At 43.4% G+C, this 22,655-nt stretch overlaps 1 protein-coding gene across 4 annotated transcripts in view; it reads left to right on the top strand.

Moving 5' to 3' along the window:
• Positions 1–22,655, top strand: part of FGF13 (fibroblast growth factor 13) — a 263,357-nt gene that overhangs the window by 205,891 nt on the left and 34,811 nt on the right. For all 4 annotated transcript variants that reach the window (XM_005232749.4, XM_005232751.4, XM_027780247.2 and 1 more), the window contains one exon: positions 2,258–2,361. In XM_005232749.4, the coding sequence (XP_005232806.1) occupies positions 2,258–2,361 (104 nt within the window). The remainder of the gene's footprint in view (positions 1–2,257; positions 2,362–22,655) is intronic.

Here is a 22,655-nt window from a genome sequence, read left to right as displayed (position 1 = left end):
GTCACTCGGCCTCGTGTCTCTGCACACTTTGCCAAGCACAGTGCAGCCAGGAATCGCTCCCTGGAACCTGTCTCTGGCTTGTGGCTGGGAGCTGTATCTTCACAGCTGTCCCAGGCTTTGCCCTGCCCTGAGCTGATCTGCTGACAGGTTCGAAGCACTATTTACAGCAAAGCCCCTACTCGTACCCTCGTGCTGGAGATAGCCAAACGTTTGCCCTACTCATAACTATGCCATTAAGAAAGCACCTTTCGGAAGAGATCTCCAGGTTCTGCCTGGATACTGAGCTTTAAATTGTGCTCTCCTGCCTACACAGAAATCAGATGCTGCTTTTTGGGGTTGAACTGCAAAAGGGGGCTCACCCAGGGAATATTTACTGAATCAGACAGGGAATATTTTCTCCCCAAAATAAATTCAAGTATTTGGTAGAATGAATGAGAAATCCATTGCCATTAGCATTTCCCATACTGAAAAATATACGTTTTGATTACCAGAACCTGCACAGAACTAGATGATTTTGTTTTAGTGAAAAGAAAGCCATTTCTGTTGATTTTTTGCTTGGGGTGAGTGCAAGGAGGGGCTGCGTGTGTGCGTGTTTGTGTCTGCATGTACACTCGTGTATATGAGAGGGAAAGAAAAACACAGGTATGATTTTATGATCTACATTTATTTATTAATTCTGCGTATTTCCACCTGCTCTGCTATATTCGACCACTGTAGGAAGCTCAGCCCTGAAAGGTGCCCCAGCCTCAGAGCAGAGCACCCGCAGTTAGTAGTGTGACAGCCCAGCCGTGAGCGTGTCCCTTGGCTGCTGCCCCCCCCGAGCCCACTGCACCCCCTCTTCACTGAGCCAAGGGGCTGGGATGCTCAGGTTAACCCAGGACAGCACATGGAGCTAGAGGTCCAGCTGCCTGCTGGAACAGAGGCTGTTTTCACCAAAATTTAGTCCTTTGTCCCCAGTGCGCAGTGTTAGGTTCTGGCCATGCCTTTATCACGGACGGACATGCATACGTTTGCTCTTTCCTTTTTGGATACACTCTTGACAACCCCACACTCAGAACTTAGGATCTGTATTAAATGTTGGCAAAGCTGCAGGTTTTCTTTTAATTAAATATGACCATTTGGGGGTTGTCAGGCTGAAAAAGGACTTTATAATGGGTCATAATTCTTAGCTTATACTTTTGGAAAAATAAGAGTATTTCAAATTCATAATTCAGTTTGAAATTGGCTTCAGATATACCAAACTTCAGCCTAAAGCAGACCAGAGTTTTCCAGCCAAGTAATTATTTCATCTTATTTCTGCATTTATACAACAGGCTGGAAGGAGATGCTTTGGGTTATGATAACAATTCTTGAAAATTTTCTTAACTCCCTTTTATTTTTAACCCCACGTATTGAACACAGAGTACTGTCCTCAACTCATTATTACTTGTGTTCAGTTTTAACATATCCATGAATCTAAACTGCGGCAGAGCTTTGCTTTTTTTCTTTCTTAATTTGCCACTTTACAAACCGGAATCTTCATTTATTGAAGAGACGTTTCTCTGCTTATAAATACTGCCACTGTTAGCATGTGTACAAGCATAAACGCTAGGAGAACATTGGAAGCAGCTCAGTTTTGAAAGCACAGATTTAAGGCTTGATCTAAAGAATATGTTACCATTTCATTTCCTTTTTGCAGTTATTTAACTCTGTTTTTTCAAACCCATTCTCCTCTCAAAAAGAGAAAAAAACCCAATGAGTTTTGAGTGGAAACATTTTGAGATGTTAATGAAGGTTTTTAACTTTCCAGAATTTCATCTTGCTCCTTCCTTTTGATCAAAAATATGTACTGAATTTGCAAAAAAAAAAAGTTTTGATAATTTCGAAAGACTTTCTGTTTGTTTCTAGATTACTTTTTTTTTTTTTTGCACTTATTGTCAGAAAAAACAAAACCAAATTAAGTATGTCCAACTCTACTCAGCAGACCCTGGATTCTGCTCATGAGGCAGGTAAGTCCTTTTAGCCCTCAGTACCTCCAATTCAATGTCGTCAGAATGGGGGAGATGTGTTGATACCCTCTGTAGATAATTTCTGAGCTGTTGGTTGAAATTTCTGTAGAAGAACACGATAGTAGCAGTATTGTTCTATGGCACCTGCAGAAATTAATATATGCATGAATGGGCATTTTTGTTTCATTCTGATAATTGTGGTTTAATTCTCTGTCTAACCTGTGTACTTTAAAGGATTAATTTTGCTCTCCATCTCCTTTCTCTCCTAGCTTTGTTTAACCTCATACCTGTGGGTTTACGAGTGGTGGCGATTCAGGGGGTTCAAACAAAATTGTATCTGGCAATGAACAGTGAAGGATACCTATATACATCAGTAAGTAAACATTTTTAGTCTTTATCTCACTGAAATTATGGTAAGAACTTAGTAAATTAATAATTTACTGTTTCAAGGAATGTGTTTGTAAGCTATAGACATGAGATTCGACAGCAAATTCAGTATAGTGATGACAGTCTGGTTTTAGCTTATTACTCTATTTCCATTATGAATACATATGGATGTATGGAATCAAACTACGGTGCCTTTGATGGAAACTAATTATCTTGAAGTGTGAAATATGTTTAAAAAAACAACCACAATCAAAACCCCAAGCAGAAAGGATGCTCTCTCGGTCAGCGTGCACTGGTTGGGCTAATCAGTGAGGGGTACAAAGGGAAAAGGACAACTTTGTGAATCACATATGTGCCTGAACACATTCTGTATCTTCCCACATAATCTCTATTACTGTTATTAAAAGGGATTAGAAAAAGTAAGGTTTTTTTGTTTGGCCAGGATTTTCAAATAGAATTGGAACTAGGTGCCAAAATCTTATGGCTTCAAGTTGCTGATGAAGAATGTCAGTTATTAATTTTCAGTGGCGTTTCTCAAGAGAGCAAAGAGTGTTTTATGGAAAAAAAAAAAAAAGGACATTTTTAAAAACAGACCATTTTCCAGTTAAAAACATTTAGTGAACTATGTTCAGGAGTTTTAATTATAAAGTCTCTAATAGATTTTTCCCAAGGAGGAAAACAGAGGAAAATTTAATTTATTATCCACTACAAATTATTCTCTTCTCTGAATGATTCCCCTGAGGTGCCTTTAATAGTGATAACAATCAAGTAAACTTACTCAAATCTCTCATTTGTTTTGCAGTCCTGACAGCAGGGAGGAGGGGCAGCTTTGCATATTTTTCCTCTTGTATGTGCCAGAGCAAAAGCAAATTAGAAGTGGTTATGCTGCCGCACAAAGTAAAATCTCAGCGAACAGCATCAAACTCTGCTTTTCTTTTTACTCTGGCTATTTGCTTAGTGCAGTTAATCCACAGATCTGTTTGCAGTAGCCACACAGCCATATTGTGCAAAGTCCCTTAATCCCGTGTAGTCACCGTCCTGTGACTGCGCAGCGTCATTTACATTTGCACTGCAAATGTACCTTTGACTGCACCGTGCGTTTTCCTTTACGTTTGCATCCTCAGCTGCTCTCCTGTCTGGCTGCCCACTCGCTGGCCTCTGCGGGCTCCAAAGAATGAGGAGTGGTACCTCGTGTCGTGTCTCTGGGTGGGATTTGTACCTAAAGCACCATGCACAGCGAACCGGCTTGGTTCGAGTAGGTCTCATCTTTTCGTTGCATGCGTCCTGGAAGAATCAGATATATTTTGGAAAGATGCAGAAAACAGGGTGGGGACAGATTCCGCCACTGTTAACCTACAACAGAGCAGTAACTTCTCATTGCAAGACATAACTCTGGGGTCAAAGGGACCGCTTTGGGTGAAGTATCACTTCTAACATCCCTTGACGTGAGGAGGAGGGGAAGAATATAACCCTTGTTTAGATTAAGTCCAGCTCCTAGTTTAATGGGTATCTAGGCATCTTAGGCAGAGCTCAGAGATTCACTCTGGTTGTAGTTTTTGCTATTTGCATTGACTAGGGATAGTTCTTCATGTGGTCTTCCTTGAATCCTTTAGTATCTGTGAACTTAATTGTTGTTGCCATTGCAAAATTGTAGAATCGTAGAATCATTTAGGTTGGAGAAGACCCTTGAGATCATCAAGTACAACCGTCATCCCTCTATTCTCCCCTAAGTAACAAGGGCCATTTTTGTTTCTTTATCAAGTAGCTATATTTTCTTACATTCATTCTTTTATTCATCTTGCACCTTATGGTCTTGGCAAGGTCTTAAACAGACTTGTCATGTTGTTGCGCTCCAAATTCATATTCTTAACTACTACTCACAAAGACGGATGTGAATTTTACGTTGATCTGCTTTCATAAAGAGAATTTCCACCCAAGTTCTCAGTAATTTCGGGTTTATCACTTGGTGTCTTCTGGTTTAGCTGTTTTGTGCTTTACAATACTTGCCAGAACTGCTTGGCAGGCAAAACCCAGCTCACGTCTCTGTCAGCGCGCCCAGGGAATGGAGGGGGCAGGTGAGGAGCATCTGCCCTTACTTCACCTGCTGTGCAAAAACTGTCAGAATTGTAGCTCCAGCACCATTTTTTTGAGTGTTTCTAGCACTTCTTTTGCTGATCATGGTCCTTTCAGCAAGGGCTACAGTCTGACAGGGAAATCAGCTCTGTATTTTGGGCTGGATTCTTGGTTGATGGAAATGAGTGCCAAGAGAGCTCAGCTGATTTATATGAGCTGAACACTCACCTGTTCAAGGGATGCCAACAGGGAATCCAGGGAACAGATCAGCTCAAGTAACTGACATCCATCTACACATCCTGAGGGCTTCCAAGCCCTTACAGGGATGTGCTCCTGAGGAGGATTTTGTCAGGAGCAGATGGATGGCAACATGGGATTGACCAGGAGCAAAAGCCCCACAAAATACTGTCAAATTCCTGAAGCGAGAATAAAGGGAAAAATAGAAATGTATTTAAATCATGGATAACTGTAACAGATAGCTGCACAATTTCCAGAGAGAAATGAAATTAACATTGATGATGCAATGCAGTAGGGAGAGAGAATTGGGGTCTATGTCATGATCAATTTCTTTTGGTTTTATTGTAACTCTAGTGCTTCAGTCATGCTCATGTCTGTGCAGAACAGTTTCCTTCACATTGCATTGCTGAAGGTTATAGATTCGTTTGGTAAACGGTTTGAAAAACGCCCTAGTAACATGCCATCCCTGTTCCTCACCCTGTGCTACTGTCTGTGCCTTGCACCTGATGGTGCCTTTTAGCCTGCAACACTTCCAAAACACTGCTCCTGATAAAGAGGCCATTCAGTCCGTGGCAATTACCCCACTGGTAAATAGGTAAATAAGACATCTGCCTTTCGGGGGGATAAATGGAGGCTCAGCTGAGTGCTTTCCCACACCCACATAGAAAAAAAAGCACGTTAGGTGTAACGTGCCAGGTGTCCCTTTTCCATGTGTTGTGCACTAAATTGCAATATTAAATCACAGTTGCTTTTCATTTTAGTGACTGTGGTGAATTCTTGTGTCTTGTTCCTTATGGTATATTTGTTAGGTTTGGGCTGTGCAGCAACAAAATTTACTTAGTTGATTCTGAGTGTCCTGTGTATGTAGAAAATGTGTCCTAGCCACAACCTATTGCAGTTTTTGGCAGATGGAGAGTATCTGCGCATCCAGTTTGGTAATTTGTTGAGCTCTGGCACTGGCCTTGCCTGTTCTTCCCTAGCAGTCTGCCAGGATGGGGATTCAGGTATCTGACCTCAGAGGTAGTCTGCAGTGTGGTTTGCTTCTGATCCAGTGACTGTACTCAAGAATGAAGTAAATTTGCTCCGTGAGGAGATCAGTGATGTATAATAAATCTGCAGAGAACAGATATCTGAGGCTGGCTGCCAGAGTTTATAGATAGTTTGCGGTGTCTGTCAGTTAGAGCAAAAATAAGATCTTTAATGTAATGATAAAAGCTCCTCGGGGACAAGGAAGCAACTCAGCTAAGCAAAAAAAAAACCCAAAACAAAACAAAAAACCACACATATTATGTTAAAATAAATATATAATTATCTACATTTGTTATAGAAGCACATTAAGAGTCCTGGACTGCAGGGAAGGGAAGCGACCTTGGTCCTCCCCGCAGCCTGCCATGCTGCCGCTGCTCACCCAGCCCTGAGCAGTGTGTGCCTCCTCTCCACACCAGCTGGAAAATGTCTTTTCATATCACACAAGAACAACACATTTGAAATGTGGGGGTTTTTCTGTAGCCAGTTTCCTACCAGAGTCAATGGGAGCTGTGTGACCGCATCTCCCAAGCTGAGTCTACCCTCACAATTTTATTTGGAGGGACCTTGTCATGAGCTATTTGAAGCTGTTGCTCTTCCTGCCGTTTGTTGCTTGAGCACCCATTTAAAATGAAAACACAGGGTTTGATTCATCCCTTCTTACACCTGTGTCATGCTGCTGCAAGATGATTTAAACAGTGTCAAGGCACTGCTGTCTTATGTAACCACATAATGAATCATGCCCTTTTGTCTTTTATGATGGCTTTTATTTTTACCTTATTTTTCTTTCTATGAATGACTGCATCTTTCAGGTGACCACCACATATGCTACACTTGAGGTTTTTTCAGATTTCATGCCCTGTGAGGTTCTTGTGTTCTTTTGTTGTCTTGAACAAAAGAACGAAAAGTATTTTAAGGTGCTGTTTGTCAGACGTAGTCCTAGAGCTATTGCTTTCTCATTAAAGTGATTGCGATGTGACAGAGGAGGCTCACAGTGACACAGAGCAGCAGCTGAGTGAAGTTCATTAAAGGGAAGGCATGTATGTAGGTGAAGAGAATTGGGTGTACTGTTTGAATTCTACATAGGTTGAAACATAACCCAAAGTACAGCAAATAAAAAAACCCAAACAAACAACAACAACAACAAAACAGTCTGAGAACATCTAGCTGTGTATTTTCTGTGAACCATCATGTCAGAGTTTTTAAAACCATTTAATGATTGTCAGTGAAATGCATATTTCTCCTAGAGAACATTTCAGCCCATGTAATTGTGTGCTTGTTTAGCCTGGGTACATTGTCAGAAACAATAAAACTAAATGTGTACTGCTCATTGCATCCTTCTGGCTGGACTCAGGAGCCATGCAACTCAGCATGTAAAGAGTGTTTGTTTTCCATCTTGTCTTGTTCTGGGTTCCTGTGATTTGCCAAAGCCTTTGATTTAGTAGTGTCACATGTGAGTAAGCTTACAACTTCTCCCAGGTTGGATGGTGCCCTTGTCTAAGAGCAGTCCTTTGCCCTGGCCATGCATGGTAGGGCCCAGTCTGTCCTTCCCTCCTGCAGCCCCTTTTGACTCGTTTATTGGAAATTCAGGGCATTCAGCCTTTTGTAGGATGGATAATAAGAAGTATGCTACATGGCAGAGTTGTTTACGCTTGCTTTGTTGGCTATTCTAGAATGTCAAATATTTTTGAGTTAATAGAGCTGCTGTACGTGGCTTAATTTTACCATTTCTTGTCTGATGCGCTCGGTACAGAGTTAACATAGGTTTAAGGAGCACTTCGATATAATACCCTGTGCAGAATTTTGCATATAATTTACCCTAAGAGAGCATTCAGCTAACATTGTCCTCTGTATGTAAAATAGATTGTCATATATAAATTTGGTACCTGCACAGAAAGTAAATATTGTATGAAGTGTGCACATTGATTATAGTCAAGAGAACTGAAATGTGTTTAAATTCTCAGAGTGATTCAAAAATTGGTTTTGGTGAGCTGGAGAGAAGAGAAGTTTGTGCATATTTTAATACTGAGCAGTGCAGCGGAGACCTGCTGTAGTTAATGGGAATGGCTGGGGCATTTATAATGAATTACTGGCAAAGAGCATTTTTCCACCTCAGGGAAATAGCACAAACCAAGAGATAGAGGAAATAATCAAAAGATTCATCTAGTTAAATTTGCACGTCAGTATAAATCATTTTTTACCATGAATGCTCAAGTGCAGACCATACCTCAGTATAGTTCACTCTCTTCAACGACAGGGTCTTAGACACAGCTGCAGCACATTCTTTTTTTCATCGCAACACCTTGCTCTGTGCTGGGTAAACACGCAACATCTTCACAGTGAGGAGGGCTGCTCTGGCCCCCCATGACCTGACGTTGTGCTGACAGCCCTGGCTGCTCCTGCTGCCCCACAGCAGAGGTGGGAGAGCAGGCAGGCGAGGCGTGGGATCAGCGCTGGGACAGGAGCAGGCTCTAAGGAGGTTCCCAGGCACTGTAGGACCAGCCCAAACTGTTAAATGTTTTCTGACACCTTGAACCACAGACACTGCTCTAAATTATGCCAGCAGCTAAGCTCAGCAGATGCAAACAACTGTGCTCGGTTCAGCCTTACAGCAGCGTTGCAGCACAGAGGTGGATGCTGGCTGGTGCCTGGCACGGCAGAAGCTTGGTGGGTCTCCGTCACAGCATCACAGGCTCCTGATAGCGCTGCCCAGATGGGCGCTCCCTGGCTTAGGCTGTGCTCACAGGCTCATCCTGTTACCAGGGCATCTGCCGGTGAGTTTTGGGGGTTGGTTGTGAGCTGGATGTGCCTAGCAATGTAGCTGCAGCGCCTGCTGCTCACAGACTTGCCTCCTGCTCGCTGAAGGGACTAGCAGCCCGTGGCTTGCTGTGCCTGTCTGGCCCCGCGCTGTGATGTGGGACGCTGCTGGGGGTCAGATCCCTGGGGAAGCGGGGTGGTTTCCTTCAGCAGGTCTTCCTTAAGGAGGTATGTGCTGGTCGGTCTCAGCGATATGTGCTGTTGCTGAGCGGTGGGGTGGAGAGATGGATGCTGTTTTGTTCAGGTGCTTGTCTCTGCTGGGATCAGTGTAGTTGCAGATTTCGGGAGACAGACTGCCTGCTGTCTCCAGCAGAAAAGTGGGGAGAGCATCGCCCTCCCACGGGAGAATTATTAGGAGACTCGGCAAGCTGAAAGTGTTGGAGCTATTATGCAGCTTTTCTCTACAAGTCTTCCCCCAGGCATCTGAAATCCACAGAGGTGCCGCTGCGCATCCATCCCTCACTGCAGGTGGTGGGAGCTGAGGGTAGTCAGCACCTTCTAAGATAAGGCTTCATGAGAGAAGCCAAAGCATGAGAAAGCGATGCTTCAGGTCTGTGCACTGGGCAGATCCAGACAGGCCCACAGTTAGATGCCTGTGCAATGGTTTCCTACCAGAGTGGCTGTTAAAAATCAGCAGTGAAATTGCTGCTTGTGCAAGAGCAATTTCATGTCCTATGAGAGAAATAATATACCTGTGAAGTAGATAAAAGACTAAAAGTGCATCCACTCTCTTTGTTAGCCATTTGCTAATCAATGCCAAAGTCCTTGGTTGAAAAGACGGGAAGGCTTTATAAACTCAGACTTTGGATGTTGCTCAGAGCAGAAGTCTAGGACTCAGCAAGCTCAGAAATGCGGCTGAAGTGGCAATGTAGCTCATAAGGCCCAGTTTTTCAGTGCATTGCACTGCTCGCTGGGATCACAGTGACACAAAACCAGCATGCTTCAAAAAAAAAAGCCTTGGCAGAATTTGGAGCTGGACCTGAGTTGGATAGTTTGGCACCTGGATCACACACTGCTTGCTTCCAGCATCGCGTTTCAGCCCTGCGCCAGCAAACAAGGAATACTGAGTTCCAGGACTTCCAGGCTACTCACAACTCTTCACTGTCACGTTGCAAAGCATGTTTGGCAGGCGAGAGTTGTAAGCAGATAAGGACTTACTTGAGCAGACGGTGTGAGTTGCAAAGTGCAAGAATAAGAGCACTGCCAGGTTCTCAGCGTGCTCAGTTGTGGTTGTATACTCGGATCACCAAACGCCGGATTACATTGCTATGATTCAGCAGAGCCAATGAGAAATTTGGTGTGGGTGCTACACATTGTGACCCATGGTGTAGGTACCTGTGGGGTGATGTGTGTTCCTACTCCCTGTAGGGCTGAGCTCTTTTGCAGTTTGCTGTGAAAATATGTATGCTAGTATTTGTGTGGATTTTTGAGTTGCTGCTTTTTTTTTTCCTGATACGTATGAAGCATCTTCCAGATAAGAAGCAAGATAACTTTGCAAACTTGGGCTGTTTTTTAGAATGTGGCTTAATTAAAAGCAAATACCATTATGAAACCTCCCTTTCTTTCCTACGCTTGCCTTTCCTTCTAGAAAGCTGTCTGCCTTCCCTACTTCTGCCCAGAAGGGCTTCCCCTCCCTCTCGTGCTGCAGGTTGAGCTAATGAGCAGCTCTTGTCACAGTGACTCAGCAGCGCTTCTGCCTCGTTACACTGGCTCTGTAACCTGCCGACAAGATGGCTCACCCCGGCGCTCACAGCCTGCTGCTCGCTGTAAATGCCCATGTGAAGATGAACATCTGAACAAGGATGCTGGAGCAATCAAGGACAGTCTCCAAGGACTCCCCAGACCAACAGGAGTGGGCTGGTACTGGAAAACAAACTCAGAACTTGAGTAGTAACTAACCCAGGATGATGCTGAAGCACAAGGATCATCATCACATTTATTAAATCTGCAGAAAGTGTTTTCCACTCGGCACATGGTTCAGCTGGGGAACACATTGCAACGGGATGCCGAGGCTGCCATCATTTCTGTGGGTTCAAATACCATTTAGGTAAATTCTTGAAAGAAAAATGCTGCAAAATATGATGATGTCATGCTTAGGTGAGAAATGTCCTTAGCTCACCAGAGGCTGGGGAAGTGTGCTGAGAAAATATTGGGATAAAATTCCTTTTTTCTTATACTCTCCCACAGCCATCTGCAGGTAACCAACAGCTTGAGAAAGGTGTGCCCTCACCAGTCAGTCCTGTTGCTGCGTCCTGTTGGTGTTGTCTTTGTGGGTTAGTTTTCAGGAGGCCGTTGCTGCTCTGATAAGAAATACCCAGAAGGGTGAGTTAACCCTGGTTAAGGATATGCAGGAAAAAAAAGTGGTTGTGGTGACAGTAAGGGACTGGAGTGAGAATGAGCTGCAGGAAAAGCTGAATGAGGAGATGGAAGCGTGCCTGCTCCTGCACGCGCGTGTTCCTACGCCTGTGCTGTGTGTGCCTGTCGCTGCAGGGCAGGACCTGGAGCTTTGGCTGTTGCAGCACTGCTAGGACAAACAATATTTGGCAGGTCCTGTGCTAAAAGTAAGTAAAGGGCAGTTCAGTTCCCCAAAATGACTATCTGTCAATCCAGACTGGCTTCATCAACAGATCTGTCGTGTGGGGGTATTCGAGTGACTTTATTAGACATGTTTTCATGTCTTTTTATCTTCTTGTAGCCCTGCAGTTACGACAGTGCTAAGAGGAAGTGAATTCAGTTCTGTTCCTACTTGGCAGCCTCAAGAGAAATGTTTACTGCTTTCTGGCCGTTTACATCCTTGCAAACCCACTGAAAGCATCCTTTTCTTGGCAGAACTTTTATTGCACGTGATGAGGTGCAAGAACAGAATCCAGCTTGACTCTAAAAGTTCACATTGCATTTGCGGTGAATTTGCAGTCAGTCAGAAGGCATCTTTCAAAAAGTCTACTAAGCAAAACCAATGGGGAATTGGTGGGCAAGAAAAGAGGAGTCATTATCCCCAGGATTCTGAGTTCTATGGTTGCTTTTGGGAACTGCAGCACAACTGAAGGGGGTTTCCAAAGGAAACCCTGTTACTTCAGTCACAGAGAGCCCGAAAGCCATTCTTTTGGCGTGACTTCTCAGTACTGAAACCAGAGACACTTGTCTGAGTCCTAGAAAGCAGGATAAACACGGCGTGTGGTACAGAAGCTAGGCAGGGACAAAGGAAACAGAAAAGTTGTCATATTTAGGTTATGCCCTTGAAGCCTTGGTTTCAGGAGCTAGCTTTTCCATACATAAGCTGATTCTTGGAGGTAAGCTTGCTGAATTCCTGAATGGAAAAATCTAAACGATGTGGGAAAGAAAACAAGTCTGTTGAATAAAAATAGTATCAGGAAACTTGAATTTCCATACTGAATTGCTTTCGTTAGGGAATCCAGGATTAACAAAAGAAATATAGAATGAATTAGGGAGTCTTTGGATATAATGTCAATATAATAGCTTTTACCAGCAGCTTGATGGTTTAAATAATTGAACAGATAAGACCTTTCATATTTTATGTTCTGTGGATGCTACAGGTGCTATCACATTGTTTTTCATTTTTGTAATTTTACCCAAACAGCACTGAATATTGAGCGGTACAGTTCTTCTAAAACTAAATCCACTAGGGAGCTAAGCAAAACAGGCATGATAATTGGTGAAGTACAGTTCTGTTTATTTAAAGCCTCGGGAGGTATCTAAAAATCAGAGAGCTGGTGTCAGAAGCACAGCACAAGAGGCTGTCTGCTTTATAAAACAGTCTTCCCCTTTCCTTGCTGTGATGACTTTGGAGGAACATTAATGAGAGAGTCAATTTAGACCTTCCATCCTCATCCCCAGAGCATTTTCAGATGTTAAAAAAAATCCTGTTATGTGATAGCAGTGTTCCTCTTGAACCCAAGCGTTGGTGGGACCTTGCATTTGAGCTGACTGGAAATGGGCAAACCTCAAAGAACTTGTGAGGGCATGTTTCCTTGAATGACAACTCCAGAACCTAATATTTTAACAAAATGGACCTAGAAAACTGAAAAGAGTGGGCTGTACCTCACCCTGACAGTACTTTCAGTAAACTGGAAGATCTACTGTATTTATAAAATGAGGATATCTCATGGAGCTGGTACACAAACTAGAAGCAGAGTTTTGTAAATATGAAGGTTTCAGTTCAGGTTTTAGACAACAGTTCACATCAATTTTCATTCCTTTCTCATTATTTCACACCAGTGTGCTCAGATCTAGAGGAGCATCTGCTGCCAGCTGAGCCATATTGACACTGACAGAAGGCACAATAAGCTCAGAGTAAATAAGTGAATGATCTGAAACAGAACAAAAAGCCAAAGAAATTCTAATAAGTGGCATAGATGCAGTTCAAAGTGTGGATCTGGTCCCTTCACCTATGAACTAAGAGTTTCATGGGGTTGATATTGCAAACCCTTTCTCATGTAAGTAATCCTTACTCAAGCAAGTTTTATTGACTACCTGTCAGAGGAAGAATTAATTTACCTGAGTAAGATGATCAAGATCTGGACAAGACAGCCATTGATTTGCAATATGAAATTTCTGTGTGATTGGAAAATGGACAGAGCATCTAGGAGGCCAGTGAAGCTTAATGACTAAAATAAGTCCCTTCTTGCTTGGAGAGAGGTCCCAAGGCCTGGAACGGTCATCAGGAATAGGCAGAGCAGCACCTCTCAGCCCTGGGTGTCCAGAGGGTTTGTTGGGTACCATGGACAAGACTTGAGCCCTTGGCTTTGAGCCTTCTCTGGAACTGGTGTCCACGGTTTCATTTTGAGCCGTGCAGTAGCTGGACTTCCCTACAAAATAGCTTAGCAAGCGCAGAACCAGGTGTTGCGTTGTTCACAAATTACCTCTCTCTTCAAATGCCTTACACTTTCAGACATTTGTTTTTAGGACTTAAATTTTTGTGGCAGACCCATATGGAAATGCCTGGTTCTCCGGGCGCGGGGGCTGCTGGCAGCAGGCTTTTCCAGCAGTGCTAGCAGGGCACCAGGAGCACTGTGATAAGGGTCACCTGCTGGTCCCACACGCTTTCTTCTGACACCTTTCTGGGAAAGGCAGTGCATGCCTGGTGTCACGGATGAGTAAGGATGACTGAGTTTGTGTTAACCACCACTGGGCGTCATGAAACTGGAGCCAACTTCACTCACCTATTTTTGAAAATCTTGACTCTAATTTATGCTTTAGCTGCCTCTGTGTGAAACAAAGCTTTAATGTGTATTCCAGACAGAGAGACTGGGAGTTTGCTCCATGGGCTGTAGAGTTCAGTACCGTCTTCCTTAGGCTTTTTATTGGGGAAATTACTGCAGCTGTGATAGAAAAGACCTGAAAGAGCTTCGTGCAAGTTGTTGATTTCTCCCACATTAGTTAATTGTTTCCCAAATTTGCATTTCTAATCAGTGAGGTGCCAAAACCCACCTGTACTCTCCAAGCGTTGCACTAAGAGTTTATATTTCCTTTAATTATCCTTGTAGGAACAATACCAGAATGGCAAGAATTTATTATAAATAACTTGTAGCTCTTGGAACTAAACTATAAAAAATATTTGTCTTCACAAAATCCCATCCAGCAGCAGTTGCAGGGAGAGGGTATTCCCTGCTCATCAGCCAATAGCCATTGCACTGACGATACATCTTCTTGAACATCACTGATGGCACAAAGAGCATGTTTCTGCCCCATCTCTATCACAGAGCCCAGGCAGGGCTATCTCTAGAGGCCATACAGTAATTTCCCTATGGTGGCTCCCTGGAGACCTTGACATTTTCAGCTGAGAAGGAGGCAGTCTTGATCTGCAAGTGGCTTGGGAGTCTGTACTGAGGAAACCAACCTCCTTTTGCGCTGTTAGCCGAGATGAGTACAGTCACCCTGGCTCGGCAGCGAATCATCTGATGAAGCTTCATTTGCTGCCCGACAGCAAACCCTCCACACTTGCAGCCCTTCATTTTATTATCACAGGATGACAGTAAAGGAAGACAAGTGATTTTTTCCCCTCTCATTTAATACCAGGCATTCTTGAGCTGTTTTGTTTCCCTCTGGCTCTGACAGTCTTCTAAACAGCGGTTGCTTCTCTTACAAAACAATCGGAGTTAATGTGGGTAATTGTGATAGTTATGGCCTTTACTTTTTGATATAGCAATTATTCAATCTGTACTTTTTTACTGAGTCAGGCAATGTTGGTAAAATTAAGTTGTCGTTAGACTGATCTCTCTGGAGACTGCTACAGTAAGGCCAAATCTGAACATCTCTTTCTCAAAATGCTGAGTAGCCTAGAATTGAGCTTCTTGTGCTTTGCACCCACCCAGGTTGTAGCTTCCACATACCCACATCACTGCATCAGCTGCACCGAGGTCAAATGCACGATGAAGAGGAGAGTTCAGTCCTTTGACTGCTGTTTTGGCATTTTTAAAGCTCTGTTGGTAGAGAGTCTTGGGGGATTTTACATGTCATGTAGCCCTTAAAATGAAATCAAAGCACTTCAAGCTGGAAGTAGAAGCTTCCATTTCTGTAGGACAGCAATAAATACAGGGGATATGTAAACAGCCTAAATTACTCTTGTAAGTAGAAAGTTTTGTGAATTTATATTGATTACATAAAAAATGGATAAATAACTTTTCCTTCTACCTTCCTGAAAAGTGGGTTCACAAGTTACAGAGAATTTCATTTCTTTCTAATCTTCTGAATTTTATGAGGTCCTGAAAGCCTCATAAAATTTTATTTCCTTGGAAAAAGTTTTCTGAAATAATATTTTTGCATCACTACCAACCTGATGCTACAATCATTTAGCTTCTTAATACAATAATAAGGAACATATCTGTTGTACAGAAAATATGGATATAAATCCATATAGAGAGAAAAAATAGAGGTGGACAATCCCCAAACCTTTAAGCACCTTTGTGGAGCTCTGCATAGTTATACACTGCAACCTGGAATAAAATTTCAGCTGAGATTTGGAGCGGAGGGCAGGGAAGCTTCCAGCAAACAAATACTAGAAACAGGTATGTGCCAGAACACGGGGCTTTTCTCCTAGTCCCAGTCTTGCCAAATGTAAAACTTTTGGCTCAAGCTCAGTCTGGATTTAAGACAGCTTACTTGCTTCTTTCTTTTCCTTTTTCAAATAGAAATCACCACAAAGCTAGCTCTGTGTTTTAACTTCATAGCACGAATTTAATTTCACTTCATGATTTATTTGTTCTTACTGATTTATTGTACCCTTCCTCAAGACTTTCTGCTGGTGCGGAGATGCTAGTCTCTTGCTCACATTGGTGTATAAGATTTAGGAGGCAATCATTCCTCTAAGTCTTAATTGCATCATCTCTGAAAGACTGGGTGTGAATAATGCTTTGCTGTGGCTACTTAGAAGTGGAGCATTCTGCTTGAAAAGTTACGTGCATGCAGGCCAGCAGTCACCTGATAATACCCGTACCTCCTTGAAAGCTTCTTCCAGTCCATCGCGTATGAGAAGCTACCATGCCTGTTCAGCAGATATTCTTATGAGAAAGCTGGTCTTATGATCATCTTGGGATATTGAGAGTAAGGAATTGTATTTCTGCTTAGAAAATCCAAGGTTTTTGTGATTTACAGTCACGGAGATCATTCACGCCCACATCCAGAATCCATCAGCCTCATTCCAAGGCTATAACCTTGCCTGCCAAGTCCCACCAATGGTTAGTTTTTATGGTCAAGTAATAAATGATAGGGGGTTGCAGCTGAAATAGTGATGGTCGGACACTCAGCAGTCATTGAAGCCCTTTTCTAATACCAGCAGCTCCGGGAAGGCCCCCTGACAAGGGCAGTGTCCTTGGTGACTGCTGCAGAGTGCGCTGCTGATGCAGGAAGGCTGGCACTGGGATGTGCAAATAGCAAACTGGACCCATCAAAGGGAGCATGTGGAATGGCACATTTCAAGCAGTCCTGCTATCCACCTCTTCCAAGCATTTATTTTGCACATCTTGCTTTCTCCTCTAACCAGTCACATCAGCATTTATCACTATTCATGTCACTCTGTCACTTACAGAGTGTTTTATCAGTACATGGTATTGTGTGCCACCGTATATTACAGCCAGCACAATACAAAGAGCACTGTACCAAGTGGCGGTTCAGCTCAAAAGAGCTCATTTCATTTCTCAATGTGATTGATATTCACCATCAATTCAGATGTTGCATACCTGCTCTCCAGCATGAATGAACTGTCCCTTGTGAAGCGTTTGGCCGCTCTCACAGAGCCTCCTCCTGGAGCCCGGAGTTCGAGTGGCACGCTGCAGGGGATGCTGCGTCAGCTGATGCTGGGGAGGCTGTGGCTACGTGCTATAGGTGTGAGCCAGGCTGCTCTAATTCCTGCCTGTTCCTAAAGGGGCATCACTGCAGAGGAGGGTGATGTTGGATATAACCAAAATGCATGGCCAGGCGTCATGGTGACGGTTTGACACTGAGCCTGGTGGCCTGACCTTGTCTCACGGAAGCTCTCAACAGAGGAAACCTCAGCATCTTTAGCCTGTTCTGCAAACTGATGAAGTAGCTGTATACAGGTTTACATTATGCATAATGTGCGAAACAGCTCAGAAATTGGCTTGCATCAAGATCTGACATCTCAACTGCTCAGGCATTACTGGAAGAGGAGGTGGGGAATGATTTGAGATTAAATTGGGAGCTAGATGCTGCAGCTAGGCGATCTTCCTTGTGCTGAGCCAAAACAAGCCCCAAATGTCTATGGGCCCGCTCTGTTCTTATGCACTTAAGGCCACATAGGTCTTGTAGGAGAGAGAGAGAAACTGGTTAAAAATAGCTGAACTCTTCCTCTTCAGTTTGGTTGCATCCTGGGGAAGGGATAAGAGCAGTAGTAATATTTTCATGTCTCCTGCTTTTTAAATCTCTGAAGATGAATCATTGAGACTGCCCTACACAGAAGGATGACATGCTCGTGCTTGGCCAAGCTACGGCCCATCAGTGTCATCCAGCAAGGTCAGGTTTTGACGCTGGTGTTTTAATTTACAGGACTGTGTTTGTAAGCTTTTGGAAGGAGATGAGGCACACCCTGCTCCTCCACCTCCTTTCCTCTATCCCTTGATCTTCTTTTCTTTGTATGAGTCTCCTTGAGCATGCCACGCAGGATAGGGAAGCAACCACTCAAAAATCCTATTACTCTTCAAGCTGACCTTTTCTTGGATGATATTATGATCCTTTTGTCCTTACTGGGCTCCTGGTAACCCACTTAGCCAACAGCTTGACATGCAAACGTGTGGACAGTTCAAAGTACAGTTATCTAAACCTGGAAAAAAAGAAAATGCCTTTTTAGGGCCCAGTAATTGATGCACATTAAAGCTGTTATCACTGTGCAGCGAGCAAGAAACCTTTCCCAAGATCTTGGTGATTCTGTAGTGTTTTTTTCCCCCCTGCCTATGTGCATTATGGTGGATGAAAGCAAATTAAGGATCTGAGACAAGCCCTCTGCTCACGTCTGTGTACCTGGCACAGTCAAGAAGACTGGCTGGGATCAGGTATGTAGGGATGAGGGAGGACTGGAGACCCTCATCCAGTGCTGCACAGTCAGTGCACAGAGGATGGGTGTTAGCTGAAAACTGACAGGTATTTTTGTGCCTTATTAGAATTGTGCTTGCTTGGTTTGGTTATTAAAGCTTCTGTATTACTTCAACTGGCTGTCCTCCAAATTATGTATAATAATTCCAGGAAGCTTTGACTGGCAGCGAGCACTGGATATTTATGTTTCAGAAATCATTGCTTCTATTTTGTCAGTGGGGTTGGCGATAGGACCTCGAGGACATCTGGTAGGATGTAACTATAGATTCACCTGTTCATGTACTTTTATCCTCTTAAATAAGGCAATTTTCCTATGAACTGCTTCCTAAGAAAAATCTTTGAGACACTATCTGGAGAGTACAACATTTCAATTGTAATGAGTCCTGCTACAAACAGATGATATGATTTTCTTACTGCAGCACAACACTGAAGTCAATTTTGTAAGGCCTTGGAGAGTGCATGTATTTAATGATTGGTGTAGAAAGAAATGGTAGATGATTTAGAAACCATGGTGACTCAAAAGCTGGGGTTTTGTTTAAGCACAGATAACAGCCAGTTAAAAAATTTCACATCCTCTTTTCATCTTTCATTTTCTTTATTTTTCCCTGAAAGTTAATACAGCTACTACAACATAGTATCAGACTGTTGAAAAGCAAATAAGGCATTAGGGAAAATTTTATTTCTTTCTTTATAAAATTTATCCGAAGTACATCAGAACAATGTACCCTTGTTTCCCTAAGTACATACTCTGTTTGTGTACCTGTTTGGTCATCCATTGATATCCTGACTATACTCCTAATGACATTAAAATCTATTAACGGCTTCTGACAAAATATAGGAGACTGAGTGCAGTTTTCAGAGATATTGCATTCCTACAATTTTCCTGAAAAAAGGCAGCTGACATGCTCATGGCCATAAGGAAAGAAACACTGCAGCCTAGCTCAACTTTTATCAAACTGAGGGGAAGCCACTGGGAAAGCAGGAATGCCCTAGGGCTGGGAGCCCACAACACTTAGGCTTTACTAGATACTGGAGAATCCAACTGCTTAACCCAGCCCCTGGGAAACTAGAGTCCGTTCAAGTGACTGCTTGTGAAAGTGCCAGCCCTGTAGCTGTTAGTGCTGCTGGTTATCCCTGGTGTTTCGGATGCCACTGAGGAGATAACCAAGAGCAGTGTCCATAGTGCAGCCACAGAGTTGCAGTTTCTCATGGGAAGAACGGTCGGAGTCAGAGGAGTATTGAAATATTGAGTTTGTCCAGAGTCCAGGAGTGCAGTAGATCGATGTTGGCTATGTTACCTACTGTACAACAGTATTTAATAAGCATTCTGCATCCAGCAAGCTGATATATTTGGAAGTTGTTCACTCCTTTGGCTGTGTGGCACGCCGGGGCTCTGCTTATCTGTATTGCTTGTGATGGATGAAGGTGGCAAGAAATCAGGGTTAGGGCAATGTCTGTAATCAAAGACTGTAGGAGCATGTTAGTAATATTCACCATTACAGCAAAGGCTAAATTCCAGTCATGAGCAAAGATTTGTTGTAAGACAGGTGAGGGTTTTTATCATAAAAGCATTCTTGAGTCAATTTGTGTGCTTTATCTTCCTAGCTGTGTCCCTGATCCGGTAAGCAGAGAGTCGATAGGACAGCATTGACCTGTAGCATTTCTGTTTCCAGGATTCAAAACTGGGAAAGCATATATTTGTGCGTGTGCATGTATTTTAAATGCTTAGCTTTTCCTTTAAACCCAACAGATCAATCAAAGTACCACAGTTCTTTGTAAAAGGAAAGACATTCTCATTAATTTTCATCCCCCACATGTAGCTTATTGCATTATACTGAGAAATCTCATCTGAGAAATCCTTTCATAATGCAATATGTTGCAGAATAAAAAATGGAACAATTTACCCCATATATATTTTGTCTTTCAGGGATTTGGATGATACCATTAGTCTGTTGGTTGTAGCAAGTGTTCTTTGCTAGCACAGATGCACTCATGTAATTCATCAAGGTACACAAACACAATTTGTTTAGCGCTGGCTTTGGGTGCTGGGGGGCATGTGTCTGCTCTAAAAATCCTCCAATTGAAATTTGGTATCTTCATCTGCCCTCTCCAGCATCCTTGCTGGTATACTCAACACCTGCCTCATCTGGAAAATGCCTGCCATGTGAGATGCTCAGCAGAGGTTAAGTAAATACGACTATCGAAGTAGCAGGTTCCATTTAAATGTTGGGGGTGTCTATAAAAGACATATTCCACCTTCAATCCTTGATGCTTTATCTCTGCCCCACTGCTCTTTTCCATTTAGATCCAAGCACATAAGTTTTAGCAGCCCAGTGAGCCTGAGCTATCACAGAGCATCATGGCAACGTGGTGGTGGTGCAGGGCATCTGAGCTGCCCTGGGGGGATTAGCAAATGTTCTACTGAGCTGGGGTGAAGGCATCCCCCTGACTAGGTGACATGTCCAAGCCACCACTGGGCAGCAGAATTCATGCTGAAGCACAGTCTGGGGGCGACCAAGGTGCAGAATTCGGGTTCCCTGTCAGATGGGGTAAGTTTTCATCCTTCTTGGCTAGTGCAGGCTAGGATAAGGAATGTATTTGCTTGAAGAACAGAATGCATATTCCCAAAAATTTTGCATTATGAAAGGCTGATGCAGGCGCTGAGTGTCCGAGACACCTGTGTGTGTCCTTGCTCCTGTAGCACAGGCTATGTGCATGAATTCCACGGATCAGTGAGCACAGCTCTCCAGGTTGTCACTGTGCAATGTTTGGATACCCGTTCCCACCCCGGGGAGCTGCTGGGCCTCAAGGCAGAGCCTGGGCAGCCTCTTCTGTAAACACCCTGACAGTGCCATATCCCCAGCCTTACCCTCAGGTGCTTTTTAAGCTAGTGCTCTTCTGGGCTGGGCATCAGTAATCCTTTGCACAGCTTTTACCTGGGTAAGAGACTGAAAAATCCATCTGCTGTTTGTAACTGTCATTGACCAGTCACCAGCATAAACTTCTCTGTCTGCTGACAGTGCCCTCCCTGAGATGATAAAAGACGATCTAATTCAAGGTAGGGCAGGGCTTATTAACAGAAATCATTATTGATGAAAAAGAAGGGATCAGTTGAGAGACAATTCTAACCTGCACAGCCTCATCCTATCTTTCCATCTCTTTTTCCTTGATATTTTTTTGCTGCAAGAGTAAAAACTTTAATATAAGCCCTACATTTTTGCATGCATGCATATTCAGGGTTGTAAATGAAAGGAGAGTGACAGTTTTGCATTTAGTAACTTCACACCCACACGCCTCTTTTCTTTCTGATGCTGACACTTCAGCCTTTGAAACAGCTCCCAAGAGCAGTCCTCGGATGCAGACAAGTGAGATCTAAAGAGGGAACCTGGATCTGCTACTGTTTGCACATGGCACCTGAAAAGGGCTTTGAAGAAGGGCACTTTTCTAGAATGAGCAGCTCAGAAACTGTTTCTCATTAACTTGGGAGAAAGCATAAAGTCAGTTTAAAGAAGAGACTAAGTGTGTGAAGTTGTCGAAGGGCTTGTCGAGGCTGGGAAGAGAAGCTAAAATCCTGTACCAGCGACATTATAGGTGTGCTGGGCGCTCCTCTGGCCCACAGGACAGGGCGCTGCTTTCGGTGAGACTGCAAGCAGGGGCTCAGATCACAGGGGCTCCTGCTGGCTTTTGCCTGCCAGTTTCCATGGGAGTGAGGTGGATTTGTGGGTACACACTGCCCTGCATCATCCTGCATCATCCTGCATCCTCAGCATCGGGGCAGAAAGCCGGTGTGGCTATTGGTTTTACCCAAACCCCTTCTCTGGTGTGGTCCTCACCTTGCAAGGGGGAGCAAAGGGTGAGTTACTGCCTCCTAAACCAGCTGTTCCCTTTACCAGGTTGGTACAAGAGACTGCGCTGATTCTCCCTAACTTCAGTGGCTCCTTCTTACTGCATCTATTTTATAGATGGTTAATTTTTACTACAACTGACTTCACTTTTCCTTTCTTGCTGTCACTTCCTCTCTTTTCACATCCACTTTTCTTAATATTTTATTTATTACATTATTTTTTCCTCCCCAGAATTTATTACATCCCTGTCTTTGCCAGTAGAGAGGACAGATTTACTTCCCATCGCCCCCTCCCTCCTGTTCCCAGAATCATTACAAGCCTGGTTCAAAGCTTGCTGGAGCCAATTGCAAGTGTGTGACTATAAAAATAACAAAATACATTTCACATTTTGGAACAAAAGGAGTGGTTTGAAAATGTGTTTCTTCTCCCACTTGCTTCAGAGGACACCCTGGCTTGGAAGGGCTTTTCTTTTCCAAACACTCTGCTCAAAATAGGCATTTATTACAAAGAAAGTAATTTTCAATTTGAAGGTGGGGGTGGCAGGCGTACATATTCAACTCAAATCATATATATTTGGGGTAATTTAAAATTACCATAGCTAGGAAGCCTATGTGGTGTAAGTCCTAACGATCCTTAGCCATTCACAGCAGAGCACAGTTTCATGAGCTCTGTTTAAATTAGCATCAGAGTGTGTTTGTCTCTGGGAAATAACAGTCTG

The sequence above is a fragment of the Falco peregrinus genome, chromosome 13 (assembly GCF_023634155.1).
Source record: "Falco peregrinus isolate bFalPer1 chromosome 13, bFalPer1.pri, whole genome shotgun sequence".
Taxonomy (NCBI): Eukaryota; Metazoa; Chordata; class Aves; order Falconiformes; family Falconidae; genus Falco; species Falco peregrinus.
This window is presented reverse-complemented; position numbering and strand designations above follow the sequence as displayed.